At 43.3% G+C, this 19,881-nt stretch overlaps 1 protein-coding gene across 1 annotated transcript; it reads left to right on the top strand.

Annotated features, from left to right (window-relative positions):
• Positions 1-10,434: 10,434 nt before the first annotated feature.
• LOC120043965 (neuronal pentraxin receptor-like) lies at positions 10,435-18,554 on the top strand. The gene is made up of 6 exons (XM_038988561.1): positions 10,435-10,527; positions 11,554-12,249; positions 16,122-16,437; positions 16,868-17,109; positions 17,822-18,001; positions 18,312-18,554. The coding sequence occupies exons 1-6, from the start codon at positions 10,435-10,437 to the stop codon at positions 18,552-18,554; spliced, it is 1,770 nt and encodes a 589-aa protein (XP_038844489.1).
• Positions 18,555-19,881: the final 1,327 nt, after the last annotated feature.

Genomic DNA, 19,881 nt, shown 5'->3' with positions numbered 1-19,881 from the left:
GTCCCAAGCCCAGATAAAGGAGGAGGGTTGGAATTGTGACATTAAAAAAAACAAGAATCAACAGAAGAAAGTTCATTTGTAGTTCTAAACATATTTAGGGTGTTTTTTACTCACTTTTAGTCTCTCCCACGACGTTATTCCTCTCTCCTACAGCGTCCATCACAATTACATGCACATGGCCAATTATGCAAATTAGGTGATGACGTCATTTAGCGACTTCTAGTGACTTTTAGGACAGCCAATAGCTACTTCCTTACTGAGGAGTTGGCAACACTGCCAAGAACCACATTTCTTTTAACATTGTCATTAGCAATTGAGTATTTATTGTGGCTACCTAGCTCAAATTCTAGAAGTCGGATTAAAAGCGAGACTATAGCGTCCATAAAGTGACCATTGAATTTAAACAATGTCGTATAGGCTAAGTTTGTAGGTGCAACAGTTTTTATGAAATGTATCATTTATCACGTGCACATTTCCGTCAGTTAGAAAACAATGATGTGCCAACTTTTTGGAACATTTCTAATCAATGCTAACATATTTTCAGATGAATCTCAGAGTGCTCAGCAACTCGCCAACACAAACAGGTCGCCGCCTTTATCAGCCAGGCAGCAAGCCATGATAAGAAGTGGTTGAGGACAAACCTAAGCTACTATAGATAGTTATATGTTGGTATTCAAGATTAGGTTAATCAATAAATGCACACAGATAATTGTCCAACATGAAAAATGGGTTGGTTGTTATTAGTGAGCTGAATGTGGTTTTGTTTTGATTAGCTAATGTTAGTTAGCTAGCTAGCCAGCAGCTGTAACGTTAGATAACTAGCTAACGTAACATTATGCTGCAGCATAAGTTACCTGTCAGATGAGAACTAATGTTGGCTAGCTAGCTAACCAACAAGCGAGGAAAGCTACTTATCTATATTTTGCCTGGGAAGGTTTTTTATAAGGCTGAAATCATCTGTGTAAACAAACAGATAAGCTAGCGAATGTCCTTGCCTGCTATAGCCAGTTAGCTAGCCAGCAAAAACTCAATGTTGACAATAACTTAGCTAGCTATATCCCACAATATTCCACAAAGCATAACTAGCTAAGTAAAGTTCATAGTCAACACCAACATTTGTCTGGCAGTAACTTATATCCCACACAGCTAATTTATAATACATTGTGCAATGGGCATTGCTCATCTAACGTTAGCTACTCCATAAAGTAAAATTGGCTTACTTGCTAACGTTACATGTACAAACAGATTTCAACTTATAACAGCTGCTTGCTAGCTAGCTTGCTCATTTAGCGTTAGCTAACGTTACAGACCTTACCTTATGCATTGATTCAGTACGCGCCCTCCTCTCTCAATGCAATTATCTTCCTGTCATTATAATCCAAATTTGCACTGACTGATCAATACAGTGTCAAATTACTTTTCAGTGTGTTCACAAAAATCTGAATTTGCCACATGTGCACCCAGTTAAAACTTGCTATTGCAACTGAATCTGAGCGCAATTTAAAGAAAATGCTTGCTAACCTGGTTAGAGCGAACTCTATATATGACTTAATTGAAATGATACTGTTTTCAACACATCAACTGTTTAAGACAATTTATTTTTGAGCAAGCAAGATAAATACACGTTCAATCAGTACTGAGTGAGTGAATGAACAACCAAAACATTGTGCAACAAAAGCTTCCAGGCGCATGTCCACAATCAGCCACTCTGCCATACAGCACTGTTTCCCTGGGCAGTACTGTAGGGATGGCATGATTCTCATGGATGAGGGCAACGACCTCTTTCTTTCTTGAGAGTCTGAGAGCTGGTCTCTCCTCCGTTCTAGCGAGACGGATGCAGTAGTACATACCAGCCCACTCACTGCTTCTTGCCTGCCACTCCACGAACCCAAAGGCTCTTTTAAGAGCCATTTAAAACTATACACTAAAGAGAAAGGTCAAACTGTCCTCAGTTCCAAAGACGGTGACGCTAACCATTGCACTACGGACCTTGTTATAAGCACATCAACTTGACACTATTTATATGGACAGTCTGGCCTATTTAACTGGACATTCTGATGATGACAGGAGTTGTCTTGATGATCCACAGCGTTATGTAGGCTTTTCTGATCAACCCCAGTGCTACAACACCTGATTCTACTACTCAGCTGTTCATCGAGACCATGAATAGTAGAATCAGGTGTGGTAGAACTGGGCTTGAACAACAAAGCCTGCATAAACTTGGAGCTGGTCAAGAGCAGTTGTGGCCATCCCTGAATTGTATTTACAAAGTTGACTGTACATTTTGTTGTAAGTTTCATATTTAGTTATAACTCACTTTTGTTTACAGGTAGTGTAGTACTAGGCCTTTCTTCAGTAAACTATAAGGTACAGTTTCATGTAATTAGTTCATGTGTACATGTTGATTATGTGTGTATTTTCCAGGAGGTTGTTCGATTGTCTTAAAATCTAAGTAACATGATTAAAAAAATCCCCATCAAAATCTGTCAGTTTAAGCTATAAATTTAAAGTCCATCCCTTTGAAGTGTAGGAAATAGTCTGTTTGAGAAGGTTTGAAACAAAAGAAACAAAGATGTTGGTGGGAAAGGGGGGAGAGAGATATAATGAGATAAAGAGAGATGGGAGAGAGTTAAAGAAACAACAGAAGGGAAAGAGAAGAGAGAGAGCTGAGCGAGAAAGAGAGAGAGAGAGAGAAAGAGAGCGAGAGAGAAAGAGATCTGACACTGAGAGAGAGAAAGCTGAAAGTGGGGGAGAGAGAGAAAGTGAGAGAAGGCCCTTGAGCTCTCATAAAACTAGTGGCGCAGTAATCATGGTCTGTCTGTCTGATGGCTATTTGTACACTAGGTGGCACCATAAAACCACCAGAGACATGACTGGAATTTTAAACAGCTGAACTCTCCATAGACATACATTGACTCTCTCGCAGCTGCGCTGTAGCATACCCTTCACCATCGGCTGGGCAAAGTATGGCCTGCCGGGCACTTCAATACGGCTTGCGAGACATAATTTTTTTTTTTTTTAAACATTATTATTTCTTCCCAATTTTGTGGTATCCAATTGATAGATACAGTCTTTTCCCATCGCTGCAACTCCGGTACGGACTTGGGAGAGGCAAAGGTCAATAGCCGTGCATCCTCCGAAACACGACGCAGCCAAGCCGCACTGCTTTTTGACACAATGCCCGCTTAACCCAGAAGCCAGCCGCACCAACGTTTCGGAGGAAACACCGTACACCTGGCGACCATGTCAGCGTGCATGCGCCCGGCCCGCCACAGGCGTCTGTAGAGCACAATGGGACAAGGAAATCTCAGCCTGCCGAACCCTCTCCTTACCCGGCCGAGGCAGGGCCAATTGTGCACCACCTCATGGGTCTCCCAGTCACAGCCAGGTGTGACACAGCCTGAGATCGAACCCGGGTCTGAAGTGACGCCTCAAGCCTGCTGCACCACTCGGGAGGACCCCACAAATTGATTTTAACAAACAATTAGTCCCCCAAAAAATGTGTCCCTCCGTTAAATTTCAAAATCACGATGTGGCCCTCGAGCCAAAAGGTTTTCCAACCCCTGCCCTACACTAAAACCCTTCACAGTTTGAATGGAACCCTAAAGGCTGCCTACAGACATAGGTCTATGCAGCAGCAATACATACAACTAAACTCAGCAAAAAAAGAAACGTCCCTTTTTTCAGGACCCTGTCTTTCAAAAGATAATTTGTAAAAATCCAAATTTCTTCACAGATCTTCAATGTAAAGGGTTTAAACACTGTTTCCTATGCCTGTGCAATGAACCATAAACAATTAATGAACATGCACATGTGGAATGGTCGTTAAGACACTAACAGCTTACAGACGGTAGGCAAATAAGGTCACAGTTATGAAAACTTAAGACACTAAAGAGGCCTTTCTACTGACTCTGAATAAACACCAAAAGAAAGATGCCCAGGGTCCCTGCTCATCTACGTGAACGTGCCTTAGGCATGCTGCAAGGAGGCAGATGTGGCCAGGACAATAAATTGCAATGTCCGTACTGTGAGATGCCTACGACAGCGCTACAGGGAGACAGGACAGACAGCTGATTGTCCTCACAGTGGCAGACCACGTGCAACAACACCTGCACAGGATTGGTACATCTGAACATCACACCTGCGGGACAGGTACAGGATGGCAACAACAACTGCCCGAGTTACACCATGAACGCACAATCCCTCTATCAGTGCTCAGACTGTCCGCAATAGGCTGAGAGAGGCTGGACTGAGGGCTTGTAGGCCTTTTGTAAGTCAGGTCCTCACCAGACATCACCGGCAACAACATCGCCTATGGGCACAAACCCACTGTCGCTGGACCAGACAGGACTGGCAAAAGTGTTCTTCACTGACGGGTCGCGGATTTGTCTCACCAGGGGTGATGGTTGGATTTGCGTTTATCGTCGAAGGAATGAGCATTACACCGAGGCCTGTACTCTGGAGCGGGATCGATTTGGAGGTGGAGGGTCCATCATGGTCTGGGGCGGCGTGTCACAGCATCATCGGACTGAGCTTGTTGTCATTGCAGGCAATGATGTGGTACCCTTCCTGCAGGCTCATCCTGACATGACCTTCCAGCTTGACAATGCCACCAGCCATACTGCTCGTTCTGTGCGTGATTTCCTGCAAGTCAGTGTTCTGCCATGGTCATCGAAGAGCCAGGATCTCAATCCCACTGAGCACATCTGGGACCTGTTGGATCGGAGGGTGAGGGCTAGGGCCATTCCCCCCAGAAATGTCCGGGAACTTGCAGGTGCCTTGGTGGAAGAGTGGGGTAACATCTCACAGCAAGAACTGGCAAATCTGGTGCAGTCCATGAGGAGGAGATGCACTGCAGTACTTAATGCAGCTGGTGGCCAAACCAGAGACTGACTGTTACTTTTGATTTTGACCCCCCCCCCCCCTTTGTTCAGGGACACATTATTCCATTTATGTTAGTCACATGTCTGTGGAACTTGTTCAGTTTATGTCTCAGTTGTGGAATCTTGTTATGTTCATACAAATATTTATACATGTTAAGTTTGCTGAAAATAAACGCAGTTGGCAGTGAGAGGACATTTCTTTTTTTTGCTGAGTTTATTATGCATGTAATCCCTTATGGAAAAACGACATGAATTCTTGTGTGAAGTTCATGTGATAACATGAAACTGCACGTGACAACATGTGAGCACATGTGAGAACATGATCTCATGTTAAAGAAATGTGACAACTTGGGGATGCAAAATTTCAACATGTGATACCATTAAACTGAAATCATATGTTTTTGGAAAACTTCACGTGATATTTCATGTGAAAACGTGTTTTTGGAACCTTTCACACCTTGCTCAAGGACACATCAACAGATGTTTCACCTTGTTGACTCGGTTATTCAAACCAGTGACCTTTCAGTTACTAGTCCAACGCTTGAACCGCTAGGCAAATGATGTGCAAGCATGTGTTTTTGGACCACTTCACATGAGATATTGAGAGGATTTGATTATCTGGCATGGGTTGCCCCGGTGGGAGTAGTTTATACCAAGTGATTGCATAAATTTTAGAACCAGGCTGACTCCCGGGTGTGAGCCAGGTGCCCCGTTCAAAGCCCATGGCGAAGTTGGCTCAAAGCAAAAGTGATGTAGATTACGCATGTGGAAAAATAAGTATAATTCTGTGTTTTTACATGCAAAAGGGATTAATTTTGACAAAAATGCTTTATCTGCCTTAGCAATGAAAACTAGTTTGAGAATTCAATCATATATTTTATGGAAAATATATGTTTTATGCTTCTGAACGGTGCACCACATTGCCTTGTTGACAAGATGACCGAGCGGAGAAGATTACTGTTCCATTTGAGAAGGGAGCTCCTCCCTCAACGCTTTTGCCTGTTCACATCACGGCCATAGCCGGGTGCACCGTGGCTCATGTTAATAGAATTCCCTCTATGTTGTCACATGTTTAGATTCATCAAATCAAAGCAAATTTTATTTGTCATATGCGTCGAATACAACCTTACAGTGAAATGCTTATTTACAAGCCCTCAACCAAGAGTTCAGTTTTAAGAAAAATACCTAAAAAAATAAGAAATAAAGTAACAAATAATTAAAGAGCAGCAGTAAAATAACAATAGCCAGGCTATATACAGGAGGTACCAGTAAAGAGTCAATGTGCGGGGGCACCGGTTAGTCGAGGTAATTGAGGTAATATATACATGTGGGTAGAGTTATTAAAGTGACTTCTACATAGATAATAACAGAGAGTAGCAGCAGCGTAAAAGGGGGCAATGCAAGTACCCTTTAGCTCAGTGCGGATGTTGGCTGTAATCCATGGCTTCTGGATGGGGTATGTACGTACAGGCACTGTGGAGACGAAATCATCGATGCACTTATTGATGAAGCCAGTGACTGATGTGGTGTACTCCTCATTGCCATCGGAAGAATCCCAGAGCATTTTCCAGTCTGTGCTAGCAAAACAGTCCTGTAGCTTAGCATCTGCTTCATCTGACCACTTTTTTATTGATTGAATCACTGGTGCTTCCTTCTTTAATTGTTGCCTGTAAGCAGGAATCAGGGGGGTAGAATTATGGTCAGATTTGCCAACTTGAGGGCGAGGGAGAGCTTTGTACGCGTCTCTGTTTGTGGAGTAAAGGTGGTATAGAGTTTTTTTCCCTCTGGTTGCACATTTAACATGTTGATAGAAATGAGGTAAAATAGATTTAAGTTTCCCTGCATTAAAGTCCCCGGCCACTAGGAGCGCCGCCTCTGGATGAGTATTTTCCTGTTTGCTTATGGCAGTATACAGCTCATTGAGTGCGGTCTTAGTGCCAGCATCTGTCTGTGGTGGTATGTAGACAACTACAAAAAAATACAGATGAAAACTGTTTTGGTTGATAGTGTGGTCTACAGCTTATCATGAGATACTCTACCTCAGGCAGCAAAACCTTGAGACTTCCATAGATATCGTACAACAGCTGTTGTTTACAAATATACATAGACTGCCACCCCTTGTCTTACCAGAGGCTGCTCTTCTATCCTGCTGATGCAGTGTATAACCCATCAGCTGTATGTTATTCATGTTGTCGTTCAGCCACGACTCAGTGAAACATAAGATATTACAGTTTTTCATGTCCCGTTGGTAGGATATACAGTTGAAGTCAGACGTTTACATACACCTTAGCCAAATACATTTAAACTCAGTTTTTCACAATTCCTGACATTTAATTCAAGTAAAAATTCCCTGTCTTAGGTCAGTTAGGATCACCACTTTATTTTAAGAATGTGAAATGTCAGAATAATTGTAGAGAGAATGATTTATTTCAGATATATTTTCTTTCATCACATTCCCAGTGGGTCAGAAGTTTACATACACTCAGTTAGTATTTGGTAGCATTGCCTTTAAATTGTTTAACTCAGGTCAAACGTTTCGGGTATCCTTCCACAAGCTTCCCACAATAAGTTGTGGGAATTTTGGCCCATTCCTCCTGACAGAGCTGGTGTAACTGAGTCAGGTTTGTAGGCCTCCTTACTCGCACACGCTTTTTCAGTTCTGCCTACAAATTGTCTATATGTTTGAGGTCAGGGCTTTGTGATGGCCACTCCAATACCTTGACTTTGTTGTCCTTAAGCCATTTTGCCACAACTTTGGAAGTATGCTTGGGGTCATTGTCCATTTGGAAGACCCATTTGCGACTAAGCTTTAACTTCCTGACTGACGTCTTGAGATGTTGCTTCAGAATATCCACATAATTTTCTTCCCTCATGATGCCATCTATTTTGTGAAGTGCACCAGTCCCTCCTGCAGCAAAGCACACCCACAACATGATACTGCCACCCTCCGGCGCCATCTTCTTACAGACGTGTTTAATACGTTTTATGTACACACTTTATTTTATGTACACACCATGTCATCACATGTTGCTTTACATGTTGTCATGTTATCACATTACCTTCTCATGAGATCACATGTAATCACGTGAAACACGTAATCACATAAAATGAATGTGGTTTTTCCATAAGGACCAGGTTGGGATTTTCTGAAGACATTTGTTTTACAAGTCATCAGGATATCCCGTGATGGTCCTAGATGGTATCAAACTGTCACGATCGTCTAAGGGAGGAGACCAAAGCGCAGCGTTGTGAGCGTACATACTTATTTTTATTAAACGAAGAACACTTAACAAACTAACAAAACAACAAAACGAAAAACGTGACGCCAACGTAGTGCTCCCAGGCAACTACACATGGACAACTACCCACAAATGCAGGTGGGAAAAGGCTACCTAAGTATGGTTCTCAATCAGAGACAACGATAGACAGCTGTCCCTGATTGAGAACCCCACCCGGCCCAACACATAGAAATACAAAATCATAGAACATAGAATGCCCACCCAAATCACACCCTGACCAAACCAAAATAGAGACATAAAAAGCTCTCTACGGTCAGGGCGTGACACAAACCATCCCAAACCATTATAAATAAAGTGATGGTATGACAGTGTTAAAGTGAGGTACGCTCTACAGTACATCTAAAATATGACCCCACCTGGGATTTGAACTTTTTTTTTCTTGAGTGTATTTTTAACAAAGCTGAGATTTCCTTTGAAGTCCGAAGTGTAGGAATACAGGTGAAATCAGTCATTGACAGAAATATGGTGGCATAGCATGAAGTTCAGAATGGCAAGTTGAAATCCCTGGTGAGGACATAATGATTAATAATTACTGCACAAATAAACATACACAATGTAGTCACGTGTGTACTATATGCAGTGGTAGAAAAAGTACCCAATTGTCATACTTGAGTAAAAGTGAAGATACCTTCATAGAAAATGACTCAAGTAAAAGTGAAAATCCCCCAGTAAAATACCTGAGTAAAAGTCTAAAAGTAATTTGTTGTAAATATACTTAAGAATCAAAAGTAAATGTATTTGCTAAAATACACTTAAGTATCAAAAGTAAAAGTACAAGTATTAATAATTTCAAATTCCTTCTATTAAGAAAACCAGTCGGCTACATTTTCTATTTATTGTTAGCCAGGGGCACGCTCAGACAACTCTCAGACATAAAAAAAAAAAATTGGGAAAATTTACAAATGTGTTTAGTGAGTCTGCCAGATCAGAGGCAGTAAGGATGACCAAGGATGTTGTCTTGATAGGTGTGTGAATTAGGCCATTTTCCTGTCCTGCTAATCATTCAAAATGTAACGAGAAAATCTTTGGAGTAAAAACCTGATTATTTTCCAAAGGAATGTAGTGAAGTAAAAGTAAAAGTAGTCAAACATATTACTTGTAAAGTAAAGTACAGATACCCCAAAAAACTACTTAAGTAGTACTTTAAAGTATTTTTTACTTAAGTACTTTACACCACTGACTTATATGTAAGTTGAAAACACTGTATGTGAAAAGCACTGTGTGTATCATAATGACCCATTTTTGTTGTCACGTGAAGTGTTCCAAAAACACATACATTCACATGTGAAGTATTCCAAAAACACGTTTTCATATTCGAAATGTCATATATAAAGTGTTCCAAAAACAAATTGGCGAGTTCAAATCCATTACATGTGAAATCATGTGCTTTTTCAGTAAGGGATTGCATGCGGATGTATCCAAATCTAAATGGTGATGTGGTTTAATAAATACTGCAATGTGATGCCACAGCTGTATGCCTATATTGTCATTACATGCATCACCTGTGGTGATCCAATGAACCCTCTGAACTCTCCTGGACTGGATTCAGGCAAGCTATGTATTTGTTTATGGATAAAACTGTAGCCTAAAATACTTCATATTTGAGATCTATTAATGGAAATGATCAAATGTAAAACAGATTCATGCCCCGTTACTGTTGGGCTGTCATCCATTGAATTTATCTCCCTTTCTGACTCTTTTTAATCTGAATTCACCTTCAACCTCGATCTCTGAGAAAGCGCCAACACCAGCCTATTTTACTATTCTTCTATTATGCGAACCCAGAGCCTCGTGTTGGTGCACTTCGAGTCTAGGCCATTTTCTTCTCTCTGAAACATATGTTAGAGCATAGAACCTATTCCCTCACAGAGGAAAAGCTTTCCATAAACATACATAGGCTGATTACTCTTCTCTCGCCACAATCACCCTTTGCAGTCACTTATGTGAGAGAGCGCGAGCTCACACACACACACACACACACACACACACACACACACACACACACACACACACACACACACACCGTGCAGTCACGGACACACACACACACACCACTCTGCACCTATGTGCTGTGTTCAGCTGAGATTGCCTTTTCTAAAATGACCCGGTCGTGCTAGGAATGATCTCATGGTTATGATAGGGTTGATAGGGTTTATCACCCTTTCTCGTTATCCTGCACCAACACCATCAGTCTTCCTGTCTCCCGTGAACCTTGTATTTGACTAATGGGGGCGCACGCTAGATTGTGTGCTATGTGCCTGCGCATCGTCCCTGACGAGAACGATGAGAACCCGCTGTACGAGCGTGATGATACCCTAGGATACTACAGTTCCACGGGTTGTCCTGTTTTGTTATTTAGGTTATGCATTCATCGCCATAAATACATACCATCAAGCGATCACAGCATATGAAATGCATAAACAAATGGAATGCTCATCACTATATTGTTATTAAACCACAAACTGTTGAATTATTGTCATCTCGATCTACATTTTGTGTGACGCGAGACACCGTCTCATATCATTCCTACCATCTCCCGTTCCCGCCTCTTGATATTGACTTGCATGCTGTTGCGCTCTCTCTCTCTCTCTCTCTGGTTGTCTATCTATCTATCTCTCTCTCTCTCTCTCTCTCTGGTTGTCTATCTCTCTCTCGCTCGCTCTCTCTCTCTGGTTGTCTATCTCTCTCTCTCTGGTTGTCTATCTCTCTCTCTCTGGTTGTCTATCTCTCTGGTTCTCTCTCTCTCTCTGGTTCTCTCTCTCTCTCTGGTTCTCTCTCTCTCTCTGGTTCTCTCTCTCGTTCTCGTTCTCTCTCTCTGGTTCTCTCTCTGGTTCTCTCTCTCTCTCTCTCTCTCTCTCTCTCTCTCTCTCTCTCTCTCTCTCTCTCTCTCTCTCTCTCTCTCTCTCTCTCTCTCTCTCTCTCTCTCTCTCTCTCTCTCTCTCTCTCTCTCTCTCTCTCTCTCTCTCTCTCTCTCTCTCTCTCTCTCTCTCTCTCTCTCTCTCTCTCTCTCTCTCTCTCTCTCTCTCTCTCTCTCTCTCTCTCTCTCTCTCTCTCTGGTTGTCCTTGTGATAACGAGATAAAGAAGCCGAACAACACTGAAGCCAAAGGACAGAGGGATGAGATAGAAACGGTTGGAGCAAGTAGCTGTACTCATTATAGCCTAATTATTAAATGAAGTGGAACATAGCCTATGTATTGACTAATAGCCTAGCAAAGCCATAAGATGCGTCTTTCGTGATATCTTCACGGATCTTTTGATCTGCACATTTTTTTTAAACTCAGACTGCGCTTTTTCGGTGTTGTTGAACTAGATAGACAAATCCTCTGTTTTTTTCTCATAATTATTGATTTCTGACGCCGCCAACCTGAAGTTCATCGTTATCATCTTGGCCGCCGGGATGGTGGCCTTCGTTGGAGCAGTCATCTGCATCATCGCCGCGGTCCATACCGGCTCCGCTGCCGAATCTCCCCAGCAGCCTGTGGCAGACAACCAGTCTCACTCTCCGGACGCTGGAGTGCAGCAGACTTTCACCGGGGGCTCCGTGGCGCGAGCGGGTCCACTGGGCGCTCTCCATGGTTCTGAAACGCAGGACGGAGAAGCGCCCACTTTCTTCCACGTCCCCAGCGGCTCAGACGGCATTGGTGGAACTAGGCAGGTTAGCAGACTTATCTGCACCCCAGTCCCCGCCGGAGAATGCAACCCCAAAAACTTTCAGCAACAAGCCGAAGACCCGTCGCTGTTCGCCGGTGAGGACTGGGGATACCTCCGCACCACGGCAGAGGAGCTCAAACAGACAGTTCTCCAGCAGAAGGACCAGATTATCACCGACCAGCGGACCATTAGGGATCTGTCAGGCAAGCTTTCGGAGTGTGAGAGCGGAATAGAGGGGCGTAGAGGCCCGGAGAGTAGCGCGGGGCTCTGGGGAGGTAAGAGGGTAGATGAGGGCCGGCTCATGGTCCGGGACAGTGCTCCGTCGTCGTCTGTGGCACAGCTGCTCATCGCTCAGGCTGTAGGCGAGCTGGAACAGGCTATCGTTCAGATGAAAGACCGCATAGAGAAACTGGAGGTAAGGGGGAATGGGAGAAACATGTGTCATGTCTGTTGGTGTTGAATTCCACTATCACATATCTTTATTTTAAACGAACTGTTATTGTATCTTTAAATAAAGCAGTGAATAGGCTAATACTGACCCTCTCGTGAGTCAGTTGATCTGCTTGGCAGACCTCGATAGCACTCACTCTGAATTTCTACTCACGTCTCTGATGGCAGTATGTCCGTGTGGGTGTGGCTACGTGGTTTTACTGTTTAATTGAGACCATTTCCAGTTAATAGAAATCAGGGACAGGATTAGATCAGGTTAGATGACCACCTACAGATAACTGCCAAAATAAAGGAAACACCAACATAAAGCGTTGGACCACCGCAAACTGCCAGAACAGCTGTTGACGGAAAACGCTGTCATAGGTGTTGCTCCAGAATCTCCCATAAGTGTTTCAATGGGTTGACATCTGATGACACACACACACACACACACACACACACACACACACACACACACACACACACACACACACACACACACACACACACTTTAAACTTCCTATGCTCCTTTGAGTCCCCATCTTTCAAAGTCACTGAGATCTATTTTTGTTAATGTCAAAGTCCCAAGGATCCCGGATAGCAAGGACTTCAAATAATGGGCAACTGGGCATTTTTATACATGACCCTAAGCGTGGGATGTTAAATGCTTAATTAACTCAGGATCCACACCTGTGTGGCATCACCTGCATTCAATATACTTTATATCCCTCATTTACTCAAGTGTTTCCTTTATTTTGGCAGTTACCTGTATATCAATGTCTTTAACTTATTGTCCCTAAAAATTGATTACATGCATTACATTAAAATTGATTAGATGCATCATATTCGACTTAGCAATAGCTCATTAGAGTTCAAAACAATGTTGAGGAACCAATCAGTTACTTCACCAAAATCTATTTACATATTTTGGTATCATTTGTTGCTATTGCACCATTACAACGTCTTCTCAACCTGCTTCACAACTCAAGTTAAATTTAGCCAGTTTGATTAATGGAAACCCCAAAACAAGGGCGTTGTAGGATAATCTATTAGCCCTAATCTACAGACACAGGAGAATGTGTTATTCCAGCCACCTCTGCTTCCCAATATAACTAACCCAGGGCAGGAGCAGAGGAGGGGTGGAGGAGGGAGGGGAGGGTAGAGTAATACGAAGCTGCTTTATAGCTGCCTGCCAAGCAACATGTGATGTACAACACCATTTCTTGTGGAGAAAATATCATAAATCATTCATCCGACCAGTTACCTATATTTGTCAAGAGCAGAGACCATCATATTCTTTTTGCAGCCTCTGCCTAGCACACTACTGTTATACTATATCAGCGGTGTACCTCTGTATCAGTGGTTCCCAACCGTCTTTGGTCACTGAACCCCCAGTCACGTTGGAACTGATCTTAACAAATAATAACACATTTACTCCATGTGGAAAGGTGAGGTACCTCCACGGGTACTAGTACCTCATGTTGAGAACCACTGCTCTGTGTGTAACTTACAGCATGTGCCTCACTGTAAATAAGATGTGGCATTGTCTGTGTGTCTATTTGACTGCACTTCGTTGTGCTGCAGTTGTAGTGTTTTTTCCTTGGCTGTCTAATGACTGCGAGGACCTTTAATTACTTGTTTTCCCTGCACTTTTTCTGTTTTTCCTGCTGCACATAATTGATTATGCATAATTAACTTTTTTTTTTTAAACTCCAGAGATTAGAGTGCTTATCTAACACGAAGGCCCACATTAATCACAGCACATTAAAAAATGTGAGTGCAGCTCTAAAAACCGAACTGGCTCCCAGTGTTGCGTTCGAGACCGCCTGAAGTGAGACCGATTCAAGACCAAGACTGGAGAAAATCAAGTCAGAGTCAAGACCAAGATCGGAGGGGGGGGGGGGGGGAACTGAGTCAAGAACGAGACCGGGAGGGGGACAAGGGGTCCGAGACCGAGTCATGACCGAGACCAGAAACATTTGAATCCAATTCAAGACCATGATTTAATTTAGTCAAGTCGCCACCATAATAAGAGTTCAAAATGTCCACTATTTCTGTCTTCGTGTTTCAGACGAACATATGGATTTCTTAGACATTCAGAATGGTGAAAAAAATGCATGCTGAGGGCAAATAGAGCCACTCTACAAATTATTCCTAATCCAAACACAGTGGGGAACAATGAGGGCCTTCTATGTCTTCAGAGAAGGGCAAAGGATTTATAAAATAATAATAACAAAAATTCGAATTTTATTATTATTTTCAATTATGTTCTGATTTATTTCTCTTCAGTTTTTGTTGGAAAGGAAAGGGTTAACACTGAATATGTTTTTCTCTTCAATCAGGATTTTTCTTTGGTCATCTCTGGGGCTAGCTAAGTCAGCCATTGTCTAGGCCATCAGAACCTAGATAGAAGGCATCTGCCATTCAAATGTATTAGGGAAACATTTTGGAGTGACAGTGGAATCAACCAATCACATTTTGACTTGTAATCGGTGGGATCGTTTTAACAAAAAACTTTCTCTTCTCACAGGCCATCGTGCAATAGCAAGCAATAGTTTTCCCACAGTCTAGCTATCTTTTGTTGTAGACTAATTTGCAGCAGCTGTTATCGAAGAGGATGTTGTTGCAAATGTTTTATTTTATTTAACTAGGCAAGTCAGTTAAGAACAAATTCTTATTTACAATGACAGCCTACCCCGGCCAACCCCTAACCCGGACAACGCTGGGCCAATTGTGTGCCGCCCTATGGCACTCCCAATCACGTCCGGTTGTGATACAGCCTGGAATCGAACTAAGGTCTGTAGTGACACTGAGATGCACTACCTTAGACCGTTGCACCATACAGGAGATTCTCAATTTTCAAGAATAACTTTCAGCAAGATGTTAACCTTTTACTGCAGTGGGTTAAATCAGGGTCACACAGAGTGATTCTTGGTAGTCTTAAATACATCTACTTTGAAACAAAAGTATACACCTCATACACATTGTCAAAAAATACAAATAAAATAAAAAACCTGTACCATGTCAGATATAGAGTTGAAATGTATAAAATGTTTCGTTTGCATCCCGGTATTACACTTTACTGTATGTACACCACAGAAGACTGAAATATAACAAAACTGTTTGACATAGAAACACCGGATTGTAGTAAAAAAAAAAAAACGTAATTAATAATGAAATTAGGACAAATATTAATAGCATTCCACCCATGAGGCCAAAGAGGGCGCTTTTGGTCATTGACTGCAGGAAAGGATTCTTTCAAATGATCATCATCTGGTGAGTGGAACTGTGTTTTTTGTAATAATTATGTATTCTTTTTCTGTTTTTGCTCAATCTGATTGGGTGGGCCTGGCTCCCCAGTAGATGGGCTTGTGTCCACCCAGGCCCACTCATGCCTATGCCCCTGATGCAAACAGCTCATGATGACTGCATTGCACATCACAAATAATCTACGAACCAAGACTTCGGACCAAACTTTTTCAATACCTGGTTTGCATACCCATTGTCGCCTTAATTAGCATTTACTAGTAGATATGTTGAAACGTCTGCCCTACCCTACCGGCTACCGATGTCATTCTTCCGTGAGCTGCCCCATGATAAAAACAGTTGACAGCTGCACACTCCTGCTTCCTGCAGATGATATTCCTCTGAAACAAGGCTGTGTGTGCGGCACGCATGTAAATATATTTCACCTGCTTTGCAATTGTGTAGGCTACATTTTGCATGATTTTACTATTGTACTACATAATTAACAAATTGTATACCTCCACTGCACTGGTATCCCTCCCTCCCACACTCCTTCCCTCCCACACTCCCTCCCTCCCACACTCCCTCTCTCCCACACTCCCTCCCATGAAGTCAGATATCGGACCGCTGGCGTTCCCTCACAACCACACGGATGCAGCAACTGCGGTGACTTCAAGAGGGGCAGGTGGTGGTGGGCTCTCTGAGGCCTCTGATGGTTGGGGTGAGGCAGGGCTAGTGGGGCAGGCCGGGGCAGGGGATGGACCAGAGCAGTGGCCACGGATGGAGGATCTGGAGGGAGAGCTTGAGAGGAAGCTGGAACTCCTGGAGAAGGAGAGGAAGGCCCTGCGAAAGGAATCCCAAAGACACAGGCAGGAGATTGACCAGGGGATCAACTCCCTACACCACCGCATTGCTGGCCTGGAGGAGGGTGAGAGAAGGGGCAGAGGGATAGGTGTAAGAGAAGATCAACGGTCATGAGTGATACTCATACCTGAATGATATTAATTGATATGGTGGGGGAGGTTACGAGTCGGGGACAATGAACTATAAATTATCTACCAGAAAGGTAACGTATTATCAATCTATGAAAATGGCTTCAACACATTATGACACAGAATAAGAAAAAAGAAAATAGCAATAAAAAAAATCCAAGTGGAAGTATCATAGAACAGAGATGAGATATCCTGGGGGCAGGAAGGAAGTCAAATGTGTGATGTAGCCATTGCATAAACCCCCAAAAGACAGTACAAAGTCCTAATAAGAGAAGTCTATTCAACATCCCCCCTACCGAATTACCTCATTACTCAAATACTCTTTCCCTCCCTCTCTATTTCTCCACCCATACCTCCTTACCCCAGGACTCTCAGAGTACACCTACCCCGAGGGCTACAAGCTGTCCTTCCCAACGCGTACCAACTATATGTACGCAGTGGTACAGCACCCCATCCCTGAGCTGCGTGCCTTCACCGTGTGCCTCTGGCTGAGACCCGCCGAGGGGGGCATCGGCACCCCTTTCTCCTACGCTGTGGCGGAGCAGCCCAACGAGCTAGTTCTGCTGCAGGGCGTGCACACCCCTGTGGAGCTGCTCATTAACGACAAGGTAATGGAGGAAACAGAGTAGCAGTATTTTAGGGCACACTGAGTTAGACACAGCACAATTAAAGCTGTAGCTATAACAGTACCTGGGAGCTTACTGTGGAATGATGTCTACGACCAAAATGGCACTCTATTCCCTATGTAGTGCACTACTTTTGACCAAGGATCTGGTCAAAAGTAGTGCACTACATAGGGAATAGAGTGCCATTTGGGACAGAGACAAAGCACCGTTTAGGCTAGAGCTAGGAGTATAGTGTAGATTAGCATGATGTCATTATGGTAATACGATGCCTGGAAGGCATAGAGAGCTACCTAGCTGGCTGTGCCCTTGAGGAAGTGCAGTCCGTGCCTTTGAGAAAGTAATGCTGCAGTCCCCAAATGTTACTGTAATAAAATAACTGCCTTAATGTATTCCAGGGGGACATTTGTTTAATGTCTCCACACCGTGTGTTAAGCATCAAGATATCAGCACTTTAAAAGCACTCTCTTTTATCTAACATAATATTGAGTTTTAGTCTAGGATACTCTGTACAGCACATGGTTTAGGATCAGTACTAAGAACCACTTCATCGTATGATTGATTGTCCATTGATTTGCTGTTGGTACCATTTGAAATACTTCATTTGCACTCTAATATAGTCTGCGGTATCACTGCATTACCTGCAGTATAGCACTAACACTCATACTAACCCGCACTGTTGTCCTCCCACCCCTAGGCGGCGGAGTTACCTCTGAACCTGTCCCGGGGCAGCTGGCACCACATCTGTGTAAGCTGGAGCCAGAGAGGCGGGGCGTGGCAGGCCTACCAGGGGGGCAAGCTGAGAGGAGAGGGGCAGGGCCTGGCAGCCTGGCACCACATCAGGCCTGGGGGAGTCCTCATCCTGGGGCAGGAACAGGTAAGACCTGGAGGGGTTGGTATTTTGGTGAGGTCAGGAGTGATGGGTGGAAGAGACCGCAACGGCATAGACCTATAGGGGGTTGTTGTTTTTAAAGGAGAACATATTTTATTGTTCATTGAGATATAGACACAGGGGTGAAATGAAAGGGGGCAGATGAGAGGAACATGCAGAGTTGAAGTGGGGGACTTGAACATCAAACCCCAGTCTCTCAGGGCAATGCCAAGTCCGGAGTTACCACTAGACCAAACTCTGAAACATCCCTTCCTCTTTTCACCCCTTTCACTCCTCCACCTCCTTCTGCCTGTAGGACACTCTGGGCGGACGTTTCGACTCGTCCCAGGCCCTGGTGGGGGAGCTATCCCAGTGGAACGTATGGGAGCGGGTCCTGACCCCCAGCGAGGTGTCCAGCCTGGCCCACTGCAGCCAGCACGGCCCCCAGCCAAAGGGTAATGTGGCCCCCTGGACCAACCGGGGAGTAGAGGTGTTCGGAGGAGCCATCAAGGTTCCCCGGGAGCCCTGCGCTGCTAAACGCATCAACACCCCACTGTGAGGGGAAGGGAGCCAGGGACCTTATTCACGAAGCGTCTCAGAGTAGGACTAGTGATCGGGGAAAAATCAATACAGTTACATATCACAATACTATTTTGGACGATATTATAGCGCTACTTTTTGTTATTGTTGCTAGGTAGCGTTAGCTAGCGCTAGTCAGCTATGCCTGCGCCAAAAATTCGTTTTTTTTTTGTTGCTCTCCATCTTCCTTTTAAATAGTGAGGCAACATGTTTTCAATGCTTTTATTTCCATGCCTGATCTAAACTAATTTTCTCACGCTCTCTTGTCTCTCTGCAGCAGACATAAAGAGAGCAGTATCTTTGGAACATCAAATTGCAATAAAATCGCAGTATCGAATCGAAATACATATAGAATTGTGAGAATCACAATACATATCGTATTGTCACCTAAGTATCGTGATAATAGTTGTGAGATCCCTGGCAATTCCCAGCCATAAGTAGGACTGTACATGTCATATTATACATGTAATCTTATTTATTATGATCTAATAGGCAAAGCTGATCTTTCATCAGCATTTCTACTTTGAGACTGAGAGCCCTGAGCTGTGTTCAGTAGGGCAAAACATTGTGGAGGTAACATATTTCTATCTGAACGACTTGTTAAGTAGAACAGCAGGAATGCCTAACTGACATGTAGATTAAGCAATCATGTGAGCTCTATTCATCACATTTCTATCTGCAACGTTCAGTATATTGTACATTGTGAATTTGTGAAGTAAATTGACGGGTGGAGCTCGGGTGAAAGGGAGTAAGGGAATAGGGGATTGAAGCACATTGTTAGAAGTGGGAGTAACACTGGTTTCGTAACTACTCATAAAGACTATTTATCCCTCAAGGGGGAAATGTTGTTTTTCTTTGCATGTTTTATTTATCTATGTTTTACATCTATTGTTGGTGAAGTTTATTCAGAGCTACAGGACGGAGAGTGGGTAGGCTAGGCATACGTACTTCTACATTTGAACTGCTGCTTTGGACTTGGTCTGTGGCCAGGCACTAGGCCATGGGAGCCCATTTTGTTTTCTCAACAGGAGCTAAAAATTGGCTATCTATAGCTTTCTCTATCCTCTGACTTGTGTCTAACTGAAGGGGATAACTCAAGTGTACATTATGATTTTATACAGCATTTTATATGCAGACATTAAGAACACACAATCGTGTCTGTATCGCATTGATTTGTGAAGTACTTTTTTTGTATCAACTTGTTTCAAAAACAGCATTCTTACTGTCTCTCTTTTCATATTCCTTCCCGTTAACATTTGTATAAATAGTCTGTATCCTAGTAATACAGCATGGCTAATCATTCCCTG

The sequence above is a fragment of the Salvelinus namaycush genome, chromosome 3, assembly GCF_016432855.1.
Source record: "Salvelinus namaycush isolate Seneca chromosome 3, SaNama_1.0, whole genome shotgun sequence".
Taxonomy (NCBI): Eukaryota; Metazoa; Chordata; class Actinopteri; order Salmoniformes; family Salmonidae; genus Salvelinus; species Salvelinus namaycush.
The sequence above is the reverse complement of the archived record's forward strand: the minus strand, read 5'-3'. Positions and strand labels throughout refer to the sequence as shown.